This window comes from Pristiophorus japonicus, chromosome 12, assembly GCF_044704955.1.
Source record: "Pristiophorus japonicus isolate sPriJap1 chromosome 12, sPriJap1.hap1, whole genome shotgun sequence".
Taxonomy (NCBI): domain Eukaryota; kingdom Metazoa; phylum Chordata; class Chondrichthyes; family Pristiophoridae; genus Pristiophorus; species Pristiophorus japonicus.
This window is the reverse complement of record NC_091988.1, coordinates 146,998,795-147,019,444: the sequence shown is the minus strand read 5'-3', so window position 1 is coordinate 147,019,444 and position 20,650 is coordinate 146,998,795. Positions and strand designations below refer to the sequence as shown.

The 20,650-nt window shown below is 40.7% G+C and overlaps 1 protein-coding gene across 7 annotated transcripts in view; it reads left to right on the top strand.

Moving 5' to 3' along the window:
• ripor3 (RIPOR family member 3) overlaps window positions 1-20,650 on the top strand; it is a 227,936-nt gene that overhangs the window by 197,631 nt on the left and 9,655 nt on the right. For 4 of the 7 annotated variants that reach the window (XM_070896021.1, XM_070896019.1, XM_070896020.1 and 1 more), the window contains 6 exons: window positions 1,759-1,898; window positions 5,017-5,179; window positions 7,133-7,268; window positions 11,619-11,780; window positions 13,212-13,370; window positions 18,379-18,581. In XM_070896021.1, the coding sequence (XP_070752122.1) occupies window positions 1,759-1,898; window positions 5,017-5,179; window positions 7,133-7,268; window positions 11,619-11,780; window positions 13,212-13,370; window positions 18,379-18,581 (963 nt within the window). Of the gene's footprint in view, window positions 1-1,758; window positions 1,899-5,016; window positions 5,180-7,132; window positions 7,269-11,618; window positions 11,781-13,211; window positions 13,371-16,747; window positions 16,847-18,378; window positions 18,582-20,650 lie in introns of those variants that run through there. The other 3 variants (XM_070896023.1, XM_070896022.1, XM_070896025.1) reach the window with 3 other exon arrangements.

The following is a 20,650-nucleotide window of genomic DNA, read 5'->3' as shown; positions in this document are numbered from 1 at the left end:
AGGCTGGAGATGAAGGAACTCCTCGACTGTGAATCCCTGTCTCCGGTAACGTCGTCCCCTACATGCTTGACTTATTTGTCCCCACCAAGGTCCTGTGGAATCTGCCAAGGTAGATCTGGATCCTGGCCTCATTTACCACCCTTTGCTGGATTCCCTGGAGTAATGATGGTGTGATATCAAACATTATATTGATTATTAGCACCTCCATTAATGTTTGACATTATTAATTTCTATACATAATAGGCATCCAAACATTGCTAGGTTTGAGAAAAAATGTGAACAAAACAATTAGATGGCTACAAAGGACAATTGATGGACATTTCCATCTTCACTGAAAGCTGAGAAAATTGATTACGTTTAGGAAGCTGTTTAGCCCTTTAATCTGCGCAGGTGTTGGAAACCCCTCAACCCCTCGTGATGAGTTCCCGTGTGGGCAGAAATACTGCCAGCAACCCACAAAAATACAGTGTGTGCATCAAGTACTTCCAGGTCATTATAATAGGTTAAATGCATCCTCTGTACTACCCCAACAAGATGGCAACTTCATTCTCAGAAATCATCCTTTACCGCACAAGATTAATATATATATTTTTCATACCAACCATCTTTATAATCTCCGACCATAAATAGGACATTTTATACGATGAACCTCTCACCACTAGGAACTCCTGTGAGTATGCCAAAATTCATATCACATAAGATCCTTTCAAACATCGATGACCACACATCCCATCAGTCTAAGATATGTTTGCAGCAGGTCCCGGGGTAAATGGACAATGTACTGCATTATCCAACCTTCAGTGGTCAAATATCTGCTTTTTTATATAGTTTTATTCATCATCAATCATCATCATCATCATCATCATCGGCAGTCCTTCGGAATCGAGGAAGACTTGCTTCCACTCCTAAAGCAAGTCCTTTGGTGGCTGAACAGTCCAATGCGAGAGCCACAGACCCCGTCACAGGTGGGACAGACATAAGTTGAGAGAAGGGGATGGGTGGTGTGACTGATTTGCCGCACACTCCTTCCACTGCCTGCGCCTGACCTCGTCACGCTTGTGGCGTTGAGATTCGAAGAGCTCAACACCCTCCCAGATGCACTTTCTTCACCAAGGACAATCTTCGGCTAGGGATTCCCAAGTATCAGTGGTGATGTCGCACTTTACCAGGGAGGCTTTGAGGGTGTTCTTGCAACATTTCCCATGCCCACCTTTGGCTTGTTTGCCGTGAAGGAGCTCCGCATAGAGCAATTGCTTAGGGAGCCTCGTTTCTGGTATGCGAACTATGTGGCCTACCCAGTGATGCTGATCGAGTGTGGTCAGTGCTTCAATGCTGGGGATGCTGGCCTGGGTGAGGACACTGATGTTGGTGCGCCTGTCCTCCCAGGGAATTTGCAGGATCTTGCGGAGACATCGTTGGTGATATATCTCCAGCGACTTGAGGTGTCTTCTGTACATCGATGTATAGTTTATTATAAACATGTTAAATTAGTTATAGTACATTTTTGCATAACTCCAGATTGGAGCAATAGGATATACATGACTGTAAAATGTGGCATAGAAGTCACACCTTATCTAGACATGAGCATACCTTACATATCGGCACAATTTACTGTCTTTACTATATAATATGGGAGCAACTTATAGACCGGTGTAATTTATACTCCATAATTTGTCGTAAACTTTGAGAGAATGAGGAAATTGAAACTAAACTATTAAGATTGTGTGTGTTTTAAAAGTTGCATGGTTCTTTTAACAGAAAGAAATGATAGACAGCAGAAGTACATCGACTGTCAGTCTGAGTGTTGAAGCAGTCTTAGAAAGCTTCAACTTCCTAAATGCTGACTCAAGTGAAGATAATCTTTCATGTTCTGGGAGCATTAAGATGAAGGATGAAAGGTAGGTAACTGAAAAAAATGACAAACCTGTGCTTTCATTGCTAACAAAGTGTTTTCAGACAACACAAAGAAAATACATCTTACAAGGTTACAATTAAATTGAATCATTCAGTTATTTTTATCCTGCCTTGATTGCCTTGAAATTAGTCCTGGTTAGAGTTGTGCGGGGTTTAATTCCATTTTTCCAATGTTTGGGACATCAGTGTATATAACAGATCTTTATAATGTATCCCTTTTGGTGGGATTGGCAGGGTGTGACAAGTGGTATTACCCAGGGATCTGTACTGGGGCCTCAGCTTTGTGCCATATTTATTAATGACTTGGATGAAAGAAGTTTGTAAATGGCACCAAGTTAGGAGGCACAGTAAGGTGTGTAGATGGGAGCAGGAAATTACAAAGGAACGTAGACAAATTAAGTATGTGGGCAAAACTATGGCAGATGGAGTTTAATGTGGGGAAATGCAAGGTCATTCACTTTGGATCCGAGAAAGACAAATAGGAATATTTTCTTAATGGTGAGAGACTAAGAGCTGTGGAGGAGCAAAACGATTTGTGTGTCCATGTATACAAATCACGAAATGTTAGTGCACAGGAACAAAAGGTAATCTAAAAGGCAAATGGCATTTTTCTCAAGGGGGTTGGAAAATAAAAATAAGGAAGTAATACCCCATCCAGGAGTACAGCGTTGAACCTCATGAAAGATATATTGACCTTGAGGTGGTGCAGCGCAGATTCACCAGAATGAAACCAGGGCTTAAATGTTAAAATTCAGAGGACATGTTGCATAACCTTGGCTTGTATTTCCTTGAGGATGAGAAAATATAATTATGATGAGAGATTGTAAAATTTAGTACTGTATTTACTGAAGCAGAGGTTAATAGAAATGTTTGAAATTATGAAATGATTTGAGTGGGTAAATAGGAAAAGTTTTTTCCACTGGTAACAAAAAGCCCCAAATTAAGATTAATAATGGAAGCATAAAGCTATGAGTTGGAATAAATTTGCTGTAGCAGGATACCTAACAGTGTCTGTCATTAGTTAGACTTGCTCCTGCACTCTTCGGCTCAAAAAAAATTTTCTCTCAAAGTTGCGGTAAGCATGAGTTGATACAAAGATGGGTGGGAAAGCAAAGTGTGAGGAGGACACAAAAAATCTGGAAAGCGGTACACACAGGCTAGGTGAGTGGGAAAAAATTTGGTAGATGGAGTATAATGTGGGAAAATGTGAGGTTATTCACTGGCAGAAATAATAGAAAAGCAAATTGTAATTTAAATGGAGAAAAATTGCAAAGTGCTGCAGTACAGAGGGTCCTGGGGCCTTTGTGCATGAAACACAGAAAGTGAGTATGCAGGTACAGCAAGTGATCAGGAAGGCAAATGGAATGTTGGCCTTTATTGCAAGTGTATTAGAATATAAAAGCAGGTAAGTCCTGCTACAACTGTACAGGGTATTGGTGATGCCATACCTGGAGTACTAGGTATAGTTTTGATCTCCATATTTAAGGAAGGATATACTTGCATTGGAAGCTGTTCAGAAAAGGTTCACTCTGTTGATTCCGGAGATGAGGGGGTTGACTTATGAGGATAGGTTGAGCAGGTTGAGCCTATACACATTGGAGTTCAGAAGAATGAGAGGTGATCTTATTGAAACATAAGATAATGAGGGGGCTCGACAAGGTGGATGCAGAGGATATTTCCACTCGAAGGGGAAACTAAAACTAGGGGACATAGTCTTAGAATAAGGGGCTGCCTATTTAAAACTGAGATGAGGAGAAATGTCTTCTCAGAGGGTTGTAAATCTGTGGAATTCTCTGCCCCAGAAAGCTGTGGAGGCTGGGTATATTTAAGGTGGAGCTAGACAGATTTTTGAGCGATAAGGGAGTAAAGGGTTATGGGGAGCAGGCAGGGAAGTGGAGCTGAGTCCATGATCGGATCAGCCATGATCTTATTAAATGGCGGAGCAGGCTTGAGGGGCCAGGTGGCCTACTCCTGCTCCTATTTCTTATGTTCTTATAACAGCAGAGTGAGGGAAACAGAGTGTCTGGATCCTGAGTGAACAGGGTATTTTCTTAACCAATGAGTCTTAAGGATTGCTAAATAAACACAGGAAGGACTGAAAGAGGGTGAATTAAATATCGAATCAGGCTCAGAAAGATAAAGAAAGATAAAGAAAGCAAGTGAGCGAAAGAAAGATTGGGCTGAGAGAGAAAAAAAATTTTTTTTTTTTAAATGACATTTTTAAAATCTCCCCCAAAAGTTAAAAACCTGAAGGAATGAGACTCCTTGCTTGTAATAATTAGTTTTCAGTGCCAAAAAAGTTGATTGGCAGTAATTAACAATTATCACATCGTTAAAGGTACTTACAAGACTTGTAATGACAAGACTTAACTTTCTTGTTGAGTTTTATGGGCAGTTCATGGGCAAATACAACTAGTTTCTATAAAATGGGGAGGATAAGGGCGAGATGGCTTTTTGCACAATTAATGGCAGAGCAGCCCAACTCTGATAGCAACTTTTGGACATTCACAATTAACCGCACATCTGCTCTCTGCCTGGAGTTGCTGTGCCGTTTATCCATAAATAACAGCGAGAATCAGCGTTGCCGTTATTTGGACAGAAAATTCTGGCCCAAAGTCTTTTTTCAGCCAAAAGGTTATGAAAATATGGAATACATTACCACACCTAATTCCAGGAGAGCCAATCACAGCATTTAAGAGATAATTACATACACAGTAGAAGGAAAGAGGAGGGGGATGGAATTAGAATAAATAGCTCTGATGTCAAGCTAGTATGATAGGCTGAACGGCCTCCTTCTGTACTAAAATTTCTATGATTTGGGAATTAAAGTAAAATTAGATTTAGTAAAACTTATCAAGAAAGCCCGGTTAAAGGTATAGCTTAGTAATTGCAACATTACTGCACGCTGAATTAGACTAGAGCACTTTTGCACTTAGTTGCTCAAGCTTAAAGTATTCTGATTCTGCTACTTTTTTGTGCTTTGGCCCCAAATTAGGGACTTTTATTTTTAAACTACCTTTTAAAAAAATTGACAAGTGCATGCTGTTATCTGTGCTGTACTTTGTTTCAATTTATTTTTCTGTATACCTTACCATTTGACAGGACTGGTACTTACAATAAAGGCAATATTTGTCAACATGATTTACTGACTAAGAATGGGGATTTAAGAATTAAAGGAACAGGAACCTTTGCGCTAACATCAGAAATTGGGTCTCTTGATCAAGTCCTCTTCACTCACCTGCAGGTGTGCAGGAGGCTTCTACAGGTAGGTGGGGATAAAGTTAGCAGCAATTATTCCTTTTTTTAGCTCGGTAAACCAATGCATAGCAGCTCACACATGCTAATGCATCTCCAGAATTCATCATTGTTTTCTCCCTGCAAAAAGATGGTTTTAGGTAGTTGATTATATTCAAATATACATATTTACACAGTGAGTTTTGAATTTTGTTATGAGTGTGCACTCAATTTTTCTGTATAGTTGACAAATCTTAAAATTAGAAGTTCTGTTTTTTGACTTTCTTTTATCAATTATTTTTATTTCATTTTCAAAACCCGTACATTTTTAAACTTGTTGATGATCTCAACTCTCAGATGTTTTCAAATTTCCATTACAGAATGATTGAAGTTTCACAGGAATTTTCAAGTCCCAAAATATGTACACAGTGCTAATTAAATATCACAGATAGCGAGAGCTGGGTTATAGAATATGCTCAAATATATTACTAGTTTGTAAACTTAGAGTACTTGCTCCACAGTTGGATCTGTATTGCTCTATTCCATATAAATTTGGTTCAAGTTTGCTCAGAATTGTCCATTCATTTTAGGTTTTCAGCATTATACATCTGGAAGCTGGGGCGAGGGTGGAGGAGTGGAAACTTCACCGTCCCATTGATAAGGGGGAATATTTTTCCTGTGAGTCTGCTGAAACAGAAATGGTTTGCTACATACATTGTATATTGTATTTTTAGATAGACATGATCTGAGGGAAGTAGACTGATCACATAAGGGTCAATGTAACCTTGATATAATTTATCCAGGCCTTAAATGTGAGGAAGAAAACTATTTAAGATATTTTCAATCTGGGAAATTATTTTGTTTGTATTTACATCTGCCTCAAATCAGGGGGAAAATGCTCCTTCAGTTATTTAACCCAATTCCTGCCCACATCAATACTGTAAAAGATGAGCATAGTGACAAAACAGTAGTTTACAGCTAAACTTGGACCAGTTGAATTTATACTCCGCTAGTTAGAAGAATTACCAGCTCCAAGGGTCTGGACATCCTCCGTGACATTGACAATGGTGCATTATCCCTCCTTATCCTCTCTGAAGTCTTTGGCATGGCCAACCACATAATCCTCCTCTAACCTCTCCTCCAATGTTCAGCTTGGTGGGACTGATCTCACTTCGTTCCACTCTTGCCTATCCAATTGTAACCAGTCTATCTCTAGCAATGCATCTCTTTCTACTGCATTATCACTTCAAGAGTCCCCTGAGGATCCATCCCAGGTCACTTCCTTTTCCTAAACTCCATGCTGCCCTTTGGTGACATCACTCACAAACATGGATTCAGCTTCCACATGTATGCTGACGATATCCAACTCGGCCTCTCCACCACCTCTCTTGCCTCAGCACCGGCTCTATGCAATCAGACTGCTTGCCCCAATTCCAATCTTGGATGAGCCGCTTTTTCCTCCCACTAAACATTTGAAATCTCAAGTCTTCAGCCCCCACCACAAACTACATGTCTGTACCACTGATTCCATCCCCAACTCTGGCCACTATCTCAGGTTGAACCAGATTTTGCAAAATTGGCATCCTATTTAAACGTAGGCTTGCTATCCCACTCATGGCACATATAAGAGCAGAGGTTTCTGTTCATAGGAGTCTTGGCTGTTTATGCCATGAGTAAAAGATTGAACCCTAATACTCTTTAACTAGCTTACAAGACTTGCATTAATCAATTAACTTCTCTGATTGTTGGTATGAAAATCAAGTGTACTAACAAACTTGCAACTCTTAGTTTCCTATTCTGCATAACTTAACATATGTTTCTAAAAGATTGGTGAGCTGTGTAATATTAATTTTGTGTGCAAAGCACGTGTTAAAATGCATAATGTATGAGCTTATTATATTTAATATGTTGCTTTTTTTTTTAAACAAAGGGCTCAGGATGACTCGGTTCTAGGGGCCCAGAAATAATTCTATTTATGTTTCAGAGATTTAGATCAATTGACTCTGTACCCGTCCTTCAGAACAATATATTGGAGGAACTCTCTCAGCAGATCCTGGTGTTGGAAACTCTAGCTCTCATCTGTTATGAGAAATCAGGGAATATTAAATCAGTGGAGGAAGGTTTGTATGAAATTACCATAATTATGGACAGTGCACCAGGATTTATCTATGAGGGCCATTCAAAAATTGTTATGGAGAGGAAGATTTATATAGCAATGGAACTAGTTAACAATAGATTAGATACCAGATTGTTTGAAATAAAGGACTAATGCATTAACAGGTAGGAAATAGATCAGGGCTATAAAGCTTCACGAGAATTACAGACATAGGAAATCCTAATTTTAATTTGAGCAATATTTAGAATTCAACCACCTGGGTTATTTTTTAAGGTTCAAAAGTTAAACACATTACTAGCATAATATATAATCTTATAGTATTTTTTGGCACATTCACACCAGTTTCTCTATTGCTGTATAATATGATTATTCCAAAATGTCCATCTAAAATATTTAATTTTTTATGGTTACATTGTAGATGATCTTAAATTGCTTTCATGGGGCTCAATTTTCCCCAAAGCATTTTTTTGGCATACTTGAAGAGTTACGCCAAAAAATAATTCTAAGTTTCCCCGTTGGATTTGTTCATTTTGGCGTGGCCTAATCTGACCTTCAGTTTTGGGGGTGGAGCCTTGGTCTGCGACAAAAAGATCGGGCTGCCATGGTAACCAGGGACACAATGCAAGCTGAAGCATACAACCAGCTCCAAACACATTAAAAGACTTGAAAAACACATAGCAGCAACTTACCTCCTACCCTTTCTCGATCCCCATTCTCCCAGTCCTCTCCCTCTCTCCCTTTGTGTGTGTGTGAGAGTGAGTGAGTAAACCGGGGACCGAGAATGGACAGCCTTCCTGTGTGTGAGAACCGGGGACCGAGAATGGGACCAGACAGCCTTTGGGCGGGGTTGGAGCCAAGTTGCTGCTATGTGTTTTTCAATTCTTTGTGTGTCCAGGCAGCTGATTTGTTTACCTGCGCCGATTTCCTTAACTCTAGGGAAGGTTTTTCAGCAGTGGCCGCATATGCTGGCCTAAGCAGAACTGGAGTAATTCTCAGCTGGCCAAACTTCCCTAATTGGTGTAGGTGGCTGGTTACGCACCCTTTGGCTGAAAAAAAACTGACCGAAAAAAATAGTAACTGAGTTACACTGGTGCAAATTGATTGGGGAAACTGGGGATTTTTAACTTTGGCCAAATAGAGCAGCCTGCTCCAAAAAAACGTGCAAATCACTGGGGAAAATTGAGCCCATGATTAGCTTCTTTTAAAATTAGAAATGCCAGATCTAGTTTATTTGCCTAATTTTTTTTGGCCTAACTTCATTTATGCAAATTGGCTATTACAGCTGAATGTCATGTCCTGAATAGATGAAACAATATCAAGATGAATCATTAAATAAAATACCTTGCACATAAAGTTTGCATTGCCTTATTTTTGTATTGCTTTTAAGCAAATGCACAATCCTGTGGTCCCCGAGACAAAACCCTAAAAGTATATCAATAATTACCTGTTGTATAACAGAAGTGAAGTCCATACATTGCATGTATATTAAAATTTCATGTGTATTTGTTTACAAAAATGTATAATTTTATTGTAATCTTCTCTGGTAAAGGTTTTTTTCTCAAGAGCCTTAAGCAAATAATCCAGTCAAACACTTCAGGGCAGTACTGAGGGAAACCGATGCCTCAAGGTGGATGTAAAAGATCCCACGGCACAATTCAAAGAAGAGCAGGGGAGTTTTCCCGGTGTCCTGGCCAATATTTATCCATCATCCAACACTTAAAACAGATGATCTGGTCATTTATTTAATTACTGTTTGAGAGAGCAAATTGGCTGTCACTTTTGTTACATTACAACAGTGACTATACATTTAAAAAAGTATTTAATTGCTGTAAATATGCTTTAGGACACAAAGGTTAAAGACCCTATAAAAATGCAAGTCTTTATTTCTGCTGAGGAGGCAGGTTGCCGTCCTGGCTCAACACCTCTTGCAAAGTCTGAGGTGACTCCCTCAAATTGTTTCCTCATCATTCCCTGGGGGCAGGGGCTGGGGGTGGTTCTCCTTGGCCTCTGGTTCTTTGCAAAAGCATAACTGACATTAGGAACCCATGAGATGAGATTTTGCAGGTACAGTTTGTGCCATCATACATTAGGACTGCAATACCAGCTATCTTTGTTTTTAGAAATTAGAAGGAAGCAAATAAAAACCCACTTATAACCAGGTGGTTAATGTGCTACAATACAAGGAGATATTCAAAATGCTAACATGTCTGCGAGATTTCTTACAAAATTCCAAATGCTTAGTGTTATTTATTGCTGCTACTATAGCCAAGTGGCACCAGAAAACCATGAAACTGGGATGAAAGCAGATCATGTACTTTGGATAACTTTGGGAGGCTAAGCTCTATAAATCTGGAAAGGCAGTAAGAAATAGAGAGTTTGGTATCTTTTACCTACTAGCATTGGCTTAACTGAGTTTGGCTTTTGTGAAACTATATTGTGACTTGGATCCAATATATTTAAAAAAAAAACTTCAGCACAGATTTTCACTCTCTTTAAAAGCTGTGTTTTTTGATTGTTTGTCCATAATTGATCTTAAATTCCTGAATTTGCAACCCCTACGGGTGCGTACGAGGTGTGCATGCGCCTGTAGGGGCCCCACAAGTTCCGGGTTTAGGAACGTGCAATCTGCCAAGAATCCTTTTGACAGATCACACGCATCCAGAAGTAAAGGGCCTCCGCAGGCAGAGATTTGGGCTCTTTGCTGAACTTCTGCCCAGCGAATACCCTTGAAATTCTTACGACTGATAAAAGCAGTTGTATGGCCTGCTTTTCTCAGCGTAAGACTTTTAAAGGACAGAAAAATATATTTTTCAATAATTTAAATACTTAAGATACTTTTAAATAAGGTAAGTTTATTTTAGACCCTTTAAAATATGTACATTTATTTTTTTTAAATTACATTTTTGTTCTAAATTAATTAAATCCCATTTTGATTAATTTTAAGAGATATTTAAAAAATATATATTTTAAATGTGTGTGTTTGGGGGAATTCCCATTCACACTTATGGTGATTCCGTACATACGGAACTCACGACAAGTACGGGTGGGAATACTCCTACTTGGGTTGGTTGGGCCGGCCCATATGATCGTAGGGACCCATACGAAGCGCCTACTTCCCTGGGATATGTGGGTCTCTACACAGACCTTCGCATAGAGGCCAGGACCAGAAGTCTTCTAACCTCCCGCATCACCAGGTAGATTCAGAGACATTTTTCAGGTCGGAGGCATCCGCCCGCAGGAAGCCTCCAACTGCAATTTCTAGGCCATTATCTTCCGAGTTTTTTTGTTATTGAAGTATTTCAAGCTTTGTTATATGCTTTGGAGGCAGTTCAGAGAAGGTTCACTAGGTTGATTCTGGGGATGAGGGGGTTGATTCTGGGGATGAGGGGATTGACTATGAGGAAAGGTTGAGAAGGTTGGGCAGGTTGGGCCTCTACTCATTGAAATTCAAAAAAATGAGAGGTAATCTTATCGAAACATATAAGATTATGAGGGGGCTTGACAAGGTGGATGCAAAGAGGGTGTTTCCACTGATAGGGGAGACTAGAACTACGGGGCATAATCTTAGAATAAGGGGCCGCTCATTTAAAACGGAGATGAGGAGGAATTTCTTCTCTGAGGGTTGTAAATCCGTGGAATTCGCTGCCTCAGAGTTGTGGAAGCTGGGTCATTGAATAAATTTAAGACAGAGATAGACAGTTTCTTAACCGATAAGGGGTTATGGGGAGCAGGCAGGGAAGTGGACCAGAGGCCATGATCGGATCAGCCATGATCGTATTGAATGGTGGAGCAGGCTCAAGGAGCTGTATGGCCTGCTCCTGCTCCTATTTCTTATGTTCTTATGTTACACACCTCAGGTGATCATCCAGTAAATTGCACCTGACAAAAATATTCAAAGCATGTCGTAGCACTATATTTATGTGAGCTCTATGAGCTCACTCAACTCTCCTCTCTTCAGCACTATTAAATAATAAAGCTTTTTGTTTGCCTATTTATAAATAGTCTGTGTGAGCAGTTTAGAATTATTGAACAAAACTATTCTTTAAATAATCAGCAACATAACATAAGCCATTGTAGAAATTGTATGTGATAGCTTTAATCTGGGAAAGACTCTAGAAGGTGCAGGGCTAATTGTCAATTTACTCACTAAGTTTATTAAGGAGGTGGAAATCCCTGTGACACATGGCACCCAGTTGAAGATGTTAGAGATGTTGTATTTTTTTTTAAAAGAAAGGATGTTTCAAGTATCAACTTTGGAATTACAATAGCATTAAATAAGTGAATAGCAGTATTTAAAATTCATCTCAGAATTACTTTCTAATGTTAATTGCATTTTAACCTATTTTGCTTTCAGTCATTCCAAAAACAAAGAAAGGGAAATCGGTCATGTCATTCTGGGGTAAATGCACAGAGGCAGAGTGTGTTTTGTACTTATCAGCTGAGAAGTTCTTGACACAGCTGAGAAATTGTTATACACAGAAAGTAGCTGCAAAATACCCAGGACAGACAGAGAGAGGTAAGTTATACTTACTTTATGTCTAATCAGGTTGTCTGGACTAGAATACCTGAAATATACATCGTGATAATTAATACAAAATGATATTATGAACATTATGCGAATGAACATAAGTCAAACTTGAAGCTTATTTAATTCCTCCAGGCCGTGTTTCTCCAATGATGACATTAGTACAAAATAGGTTTTTAAAAAATCAACCAAATATTTTTTTACATTCACTGCATGTCTAAAATCAATTCAGGGCAATTATTCACACACTGTTCATTAATAAAGTGAATAGTTAGGGCCCCAATATTAAATATTAATTGTCTATTTTTGTTGCTAAATCCCATTAAAGTCAAAACAAAAATTCTACAGTGATTCTACCACTCTCAATTTCTGTAACAAAATGAAAATTACAGATGGTTTTCACATTACCTTTATAAAATGTATTGACCCAAAGGTTAAGCTAATCACTGCCATTTATCTATCGAGAAAAAAGACGAATTGTGAAATGCAAACATAAAATGTATATAACAGGCCAGTTAACATGAAGGGACCCATGCAAAAATAACCTGTCCTTACTCGTTCAATGATGACTAACTGGCTGTGCATTTCCATGATTTTATGAATTTATTCTCTTTATCAAATGTTTGTGGCGAGGCAGGGAGCAGGGATTGCAAGTATGGTAGTTAGATGTTTTCTAATGTGATGTTCCATTCTTTTGACTCAACAAACAACATCTGTGTTAAAACATGAGTTCTTGTGTCCTTCTGACGGCTGTGGGTGGAAACCACAATAGTTACAACAGACAAAAATAGCCATTATGCTACACACAGCAGAGAATATGCTATTTAGTGAGACTGAGTGGTCGTCAAATTTGATTACATTGACGTCAATAGATTCAGGTCCAAATTAAACAATATTAAAAAAAATTGTAAGGCTGTTTTAGAAAAGCCCAACAAATTCAGCAACATTGCAGGGTTAGGGTTAGGTTTATTCAAGTCAGCAATATGTCAGAATTCAACACTAATATTGATTAGTCTTGCGTGGACAATTAGATTACGTCAGTTGAAAAGGAAGTGATGAGTTATCAAGGTCTGCGATCATTTTACAGAGATACACAAACGCAACCTCTTCCATAAATCACACTCCTCCCGTCCTTGGTCATAGATTAGTCTTTCCTCTTCAAGTGGCAGAGATCATGGACACTGTAGGAGGAGAAACTAACACTGATTGCCTAGCATCGCAGGGAGGGCTCTATAGGTACCATGATAGCGTGAGTCGGGTCATTGTCTACCCCTCCCCCATTAAACTGTTACAAGGAGAAATTCCTTTCTGAAGGCTGATTCCAAATTAAATCTATCTAATATGATCAAAAAACTCTTAATAACTGTCTGTAATAAGGTTTTAAAATCTTTTAAATTTTCACCATTTTCATGTTTTTGTAAGTATTCAGAACACTTCTGCACCAGATTGTCAGCTGTTGTGAATTACTGCTGTGTCCTAATGACTCCGAGGAAGTGGTGACAGTCTTCCAGTTTTTCAACTACGTAAAAAAGTACAATATTACTCAGCTGGGAACACACCTGACCAGACTTGCAAAGGAAGGTAGGAGGAAAATGCTATTTGCCTGTACTGAAGCTGGAGTGTGTGGTCATTGATTTAACTGAAAATTTATGAACTAATGCATAATTTGTACATGTAGTTGGGCCAAGTTATAAATTCTTCAAACAAATTTCAGTGGATTGAGACTGAAGTATAAGCATTTCACAGCCATAAAATATCTCAAAGCACATTAAGGGCCCAAGTTTCGGGCCGCGCCTAGAACGGCGCAGCCCCGACCTGGACGGCCATTTTTCACGCCACAAAGTGCGCCTAAAAAAAAACTTATGTATTCTCCGGCTCCCTGCTGGTCCTCTGGAGTCGGGCGCGGCGCAGCACGAGCTGTAGGGGGCGGAGCCAGGTCCCTGCGCTGAAAACTGTGCCGGGACCGCTGCACGCTACAGTGGGCGCGCATTTGCAGTAGCTCCAGGCGCCCAAAACTGTGTGGGAGGGGCCCGAAGCACGCAGCCCCTAGCCCTGGCCGAATGGCCTCACTCGGGCTGTGTGGATAAGGCTGCCTCCCATGCGCAGCTCCTGCTTCCTCCCGACTCGACTCGACTCTTTTCTCCCCCCCCCCCCCCGGACACCGACTCCCGCCCTCCCTCCTGCCCCCGGACCGGACCAGCGCTCCCCTCCCCCCCCCCCCACCCCCGACCTGACCTCCCTCTCCCTCCGCACCGAACCGACCTCCCTCCCACCACCCCCCCAACCCGACCCGCGCTCCCGGCCCCCTCCCCCACCCGGACCCGACCCAACCCAGACCCGACCCAACCCAACTTCCCTCCCTACCCCCCCCTCACACGAACTGACCTCCCTCTGTTCCCCCCCCCCGACCCGAACACCAACCCGACCCGCGCTTCCTCCCCCAACCTGAACCAACCCGACCCGCGCTCCCTCCACCCCCCCCCACCTGAACCAACCCGACCTCCCTCCTCCCCCCCCCCCGACCCATGCTCCCGACCACCCCCCCCCCCCCCGGACTGGACCCGACCCGCGCTACCTGTAAATCTGATGCTGGGGACGGGCCCTGCCCGGAGTCTTGGGCCCAGCCCGTTTCTTTTTCTTTCTTCCTCCTCCTTCCTCCTTCCTCCTTCCTTCCTCCTTCCTCCTTCCTCCTTCCTCCTTCCTCCTTCCTCCTTCCTCCTCCTCAATGTTTTTTGATTGATTTATTGATTGATGATGGCTCTTTATTTGTAAAACTGAAGTGTTTAATGTTTGTAAACTTCCCTTTAACCCCCCCCTGCCTCATTCCCTACGCCTGATTTTCTAAAGTGTAGACAAGGTTTTTTCGAGCGTACAAAAATCTTCACTTACTCCATTCTAAGTTAGTTTGGAGTAAGTTTTCACTGCTGAAACTTTGAAAACAGGCGTAAGTGGCCGGACATGCCCCCTTTTGAAAAAAAAATTCTGTTCCAAAGTGAAACTGTTCTAACTGACTAGAACTGTAGCAAACTAAATGCTGAGAATTTGAATTTCTAAGATACTCCGTTCTACACCAGTTGCTCCAAAAAATTAGGAGCAACTGAGGCTGAAACTTGGGCCCCATAATTGGTTCTGCACTCCAGATCTAATGTTATCCAATGTTACCAGGAGTTTGATACTTTTATAGGACCCTATCCCTACACATCTTTTTGTCTGTCTCCTAAATATTAGTCATTTCAACCAAAAAGTGTCATTTTTCAGTCAAAACTTCAACTGTGATGCCAGTGTATATCCCACAATAAACATGGCACAATATTTAATAGGTTTCATCTGCAACAGAAAAGTTACAAAAACCATAAACTAAAAAAATTGTACAATTACTGATTAATGAGCAAAATGAAAACCTGATAATTTGCTCACATCAGTTTGTGCATACACCAATTTACAGCATAAATATTATGATAGTATACCGTGCATAGAGATCTCCTAGCTGTAACTAGGTATGTGACAAGCAACTACTCAGATCGTTTAGAGGTGTGAATGTATAGATTAAACCACACAACTATGTCACGAGTTGTTGTTGGAAAGGAGATCTACATTAAAAAGATGTGGATGCAAATATATGCATCCTTGGCGTCTTCAGCATTTTAAGATTTGGCAATTAAAAAGAATCTTCAGGTTTTAAGATTGACATTTGGATCATTCACATGTATAGTCACAGCATAGCAAGGGCATCTCTACTACATCTGTACAGTAGGATTCCACCAACTGCCTCATTAATATCTGGGAATTAACCTGAAAGAGATTAGGAAAAATGAAAATCTCAATCTTTTCAGAGTGAAACACTGTTGCGGGCAGAAGCTTCCACCTTCCATTGGGACTAGCTATGGATAGTGGCCAATACAAATTTAAGATTAAGCGTCAGGTTGGAGATGTTCCATCTCTGTCAGCATGAAGAAATAATTTCCATAAAGACCCACGTAAACATCAAATAATGAGTTCTGCAACTACTTCCAGACAAAAGTTGAAAACACAGTTACATACATGGGGTACAGTTTCTGCTTTGGCGAATCAGGTGCAAATTGCACCCAAAATTGCATTAGTTTTGAGAAGTGATTTTTTTCCACTCAGGTTTCTGCTCAAACGTATTTGCATATCGCTGAACACAAAATCGACCAAGAACTAGGGCAATCAGGCAGCGTTTTAGAACATTGTTTAAATTTTTTTTAAGCTATTCCTTGATAGAATTAAGAGTGGTAACTTGGTAGTATGAGCTGAAAATGGGTTTAGTCACAAAAAATAAGCATTTTGATCAAATTGTCTGTGAGAGACCCGATTTTAAATAACAGTAACTTTAAAGTACTATAAAGAACTATTAGCTAGTTATATTGGGATACAGTGATCAGTTTCTTAGTTAAAGAAAATTATATTCAAAAGATGCCTATTAGTGACCTCGCGCCTAAAAAACTTAATTCTTAATCTGCTCGAACGCCCACAAACAAGCAATTAGTGGAAACTCTCAATGATGATGAATTCGGTCTGGGGGCAGGCCCAGCTTTGTGGGCAGGGCTAACTTCTAGCGCGATGTCTTTTAAACTAGCACAAAAGATCACGGAAACTAGAGTTGGGCTGAACATAAATTGCGCCTAAAATTCCACGATCTTTAGTACTGGTTTGGCAGATTTCAGGCGAAGTCCGCTGAATAAAAAAAAAAGCACAAATAAGCGGAAACTCCAGGCCAATGTATTGATAATAATGGGTACAGTCCCCACCACTTACTTTGTCCATGCTTATCACAGGCAATCATATACATAAACTATTGGTCACCCGTCTTAATATTTCCTTCTTTGGTTTGGTGTCCATTTTGTGTCTAATTATGACGCGGTGGTGGGGACTGTACCCGTTATTATCAATACATCGGCCTGACGTTTCCGCTTATTTGTGCTTTTAATTATGCCAAGACCACCCCAACCTCTGTCGTCGAGCTACAGTATGTGGATGACGTCTGCGTCTGTGCACATAGAGGCTGAACTCCAGAACATAGCCGATGCATTTACTGAGGCGTACGAAAGCATGGGCCTTACGCTAAACATCAGTAAGATAAAGGTCCTCCACCAGCCTGTCCTCGCCGCACAGCACTGCCCCCCAGTCATCAAGATCCACGGTGCGGCCCTGGACAATGTGGACCACGTCACTTATCTTGGGAGCCTCCTATCAACAAGAGCAGGCATTGACGACGAGATTCAACACCATCTCTAGTGGAGTCTTCGGCCACCTGAGGAAAAGTGTGTTTGAAGACCAGGCCCTCAAAACTATCACCAAGCTCATGGTCTACAGTGCTGTAGTAATACCAGCCCTCTTGTATGGCTCAGAAACATGGACCATGTACAGCACTCAAGTCGCTGGAGAAATACCACCAACGATGTCTCCACAAGATCCTACAAATCCCCTGGGAGGACAGACGCACCAATGTTAGCGTCCTCATCCAGGACAACATCCCCAGCATCGAAGCACTGACCACACTCGATCAGCTCCGCTGGGCAGGCCACATAGTTCCCATACCAGACATGGGACTCCCAAAGCAAGCGCTCTACTCGGAACTCTTTCATGGCAAACGAGCCAAAGGTGGGTAGTGGAAACGTTACAGGGACACCCTCAAAGCCTCCCTGTCAAAGTGCAACATCCCCACTGACACCTGGGAGTCCCTGACCAAAGACGCCCTAAGTGGAGGAAGTGCATCCGGGAGGGCACTGAGCTCCTCGAGTCTCGTCGCCGAGAGCATGCAGAAATCAAGCGCAGGCAGCGGAAAGAACGTATGGCAAACCAGTCCCACCCACCCCTTCCCTCAACGACTCTTTGTCCCACCTGTGACAGAGACTGTGGCACTTGTATTGGAGTGTTCAGCCACCTAAGCACTCATGTTAAGAGTGGAAGCAAGTCTTCCTCGATTCCGAGGGACTGTCTGATGATGATCAATTATGCCTCTGTGAAGCACCTTGGAACATGTTAAAGGCGCTATATCAATGTAAGTAGTTGTTAATAATGCAGGAGGAGCAGAAGCAATGGTCATCATGACTGTCAGTAAAACTGCTGAGAAAGGGTGGGACTGTTAGCTGAGGGCAAGACTAAGATGATTTGATAGAGGCCGCATTTTTTTATTCTCGATTTTTGAAATTGCCCCAGAACAGAAAATGGGATTTGTCACTAATCAAAAAAAATGATGCTTCCCAATGGTTAGATCAGGATGCTGATTTCAAGCTCATCTGAGCAAACCAGGGTATAACGACAATGAGCAAACATCTTCCCCTTAACAGATTCTTTTTGTTAAATTCATATACTTTGGCTGATTTAGAGGAGTTTGCAATTAATTCAGACTTCTGTACATAAATAGTGGCAAATGCATGTAATTGAATAAGGACAAATCCTGGACTTTACTGCATGACTGAATAAACGCTTCGAAAATGAACATTTCTAAAAAAAAATCGAATCCTCTTGGGAAATAGCACATTGACTAAGAATAACTTGAATTATTCAAGGCTTTGCACAAATTGTATTTCCCTTTTTTTGACTTTTCTACTCCTTGTATTTTTAGTGTTTCTCCCTGAAGCATTACAAACTACACAGAAGATTAAGACACTGAAAAAGTTAAAAGAAAAGTTAGTGTCTGAGCTACAGCCTCTGAACCAAACCTTGCAGTCAATCAGCATTCTTCAGTTAGAGGACAACCCCAAGGTCACTGAAACTGTAACCTCATTTCTTCGTAGTGCTTTAGCAAATAACCTTTTTAGAGCAAAGGTAAGCATTTATCATTCTTATGCTGTGAATAAATAGCATTTTAAAAGGACGAAAATATAAATGTTGCTGTATTTTAGCCTGACTTGTAAATTACAAGCCATTAATAATATTTAGTTCTGATGAGCTACACTGGGCATGTAAGAAAACTATCTAGAGTTGTACTCATGGAACACTCTGATTTACATATTTTAGCTTTGAATGTGAAATGGCAGTTGCTCTAAGCAAGTTTAAACAAAGTGGATAACAGTATAAATAGACAGTTATTAAAAAAGTGAAAATAGGTTTACACAGATACTTAAAGAAATAAATAGGAAAATGAGGTAATCAAGAGAAAAACACCAGGTTGTAAAAAGTAATATTTAGTCTCATTCCTTATTAAAGTATAAGACATTTGAAAAGAAACATAAACAAAGCTTTCAATGAACTGAGAAATAATGGTCCAGTTTTTGCTGAAATAATAATGGCGTCTGCACAATGCACACTATTAATGAGCAAATCGGCCAGCAACTTGTTGTGAGGGAGAGATACCCCGTGAATTGTGAATCGCCACAAGTTGCTGGCTGATTTGTGCCGCTCCTCCATTAGCTTTATGAAAGCAGCATCTTGCCCTTAACCTCCCCACGATTTTCATGAAGTTTGCACAATTGCACATTAATTGTCCATTAAAGTCACCACTGAAAGTTAAATCTTGTAATTAACAGTTAGATGATGTGATAATTGTTAATGACTGCCAATCAATCTCTTGCCAAGAAAGTGAACAATTATAAGTATTCCTTTCTTCAGGTTGTTAATTGGTTTAGATTTTAAATGTAAACTGTAATTTTATTTCTACTTGTTTTTCTTTGTCTCTTTCTTAATCCACTCTTCCAGTCCCTCTATTTCTCTTTCTGTACCTGATTTGACATTGAATCCACCCACTCTAACTTAATCTCTTTCTCAGTCCTTCCTCCATTTCTGTCTCAATCCTTTAATCTCGTTGTTAAGAAGATACTCTGGTTAGGGAGATCCACTGGCCCAGAATTTGCAGTCCGAATGTGGGCGAACTGGCAGCATTCGCCATCATTCTGCTTTTGAACCTGACCGCAACTTCAGGATTTAGTGCATGCACAGGCACATAGTCTGTCATTCACAGCTCCGACACAGGCTGCGCTGTGCACCTGCTTCTCCGCGCCCCAACCCACACCAACACCCCCACCCACTACAGAGCCGGCAATCAGTGAAATCACTCAAATCAGGGAAACTGATCAACTTCGGCTCTTCTGCAGTAATTACGCTGTTAAATTCCCCACTAAATGTTAGATCCAGTGATTAGGTGCAACTAGGGTTTTTAACAGCTTATTGACTGCTAAACAACAGTTATGGGCTTGAAAAATTAATTTTAATTGTGTGCAATATGACATTTATCCATTTTAATAAAAATTTAAATGTTTAAAGAACGTTAAAAATATTTTTTTTTAAGATTGTTTATCTTTTTTTCAGGTTTGCCATTTCCCCATTTGAGTGCCCCAATCTTTGTTTTGCTCTCTCGAACATTTTAACAAAGTTAGAATTTTAAAATATTATTCACTTCCTTGTTCACTGTGAGAATTCTGCGTTTTGATTGGCTACTTAAACAGCTTATTGATGTCACAGCAGTTCGCACAAGGGGATTCCCACTAAACTCTGCTGATTTGAATTGAATGTCGTAAACTCATAAGTTCTCGACACAGAGCTCGTGAGATCTTTGTGGGAAGTGTGCTTCAGGGCCAGCGTCAAACGCCCTCGCTTCGCCATTGATCACAGATTCCAGGCCACTGTTTGTCCTGTTATTCACCAAAGTCCCAGATGCCCTGTTGCCCTCGCTGCACTGTTATCAGCTCACACTTCGAGTAACTTTGAGGGCAAAACTTTTAAAAGACCTACACGTACACAAACAACTCCAACTAACGGGGGGTGGGGGGGGGGGGCATGCTGTGCAATGTCTCGCTTCAGCAAAATCTGTCCCAATGTTTACAAGGATTCATTTGACCAGAAAGCGGTTGCTCGTGTATCAGTTTGCTTCACGCGTTCTGCATGGATGTATTTTTTGG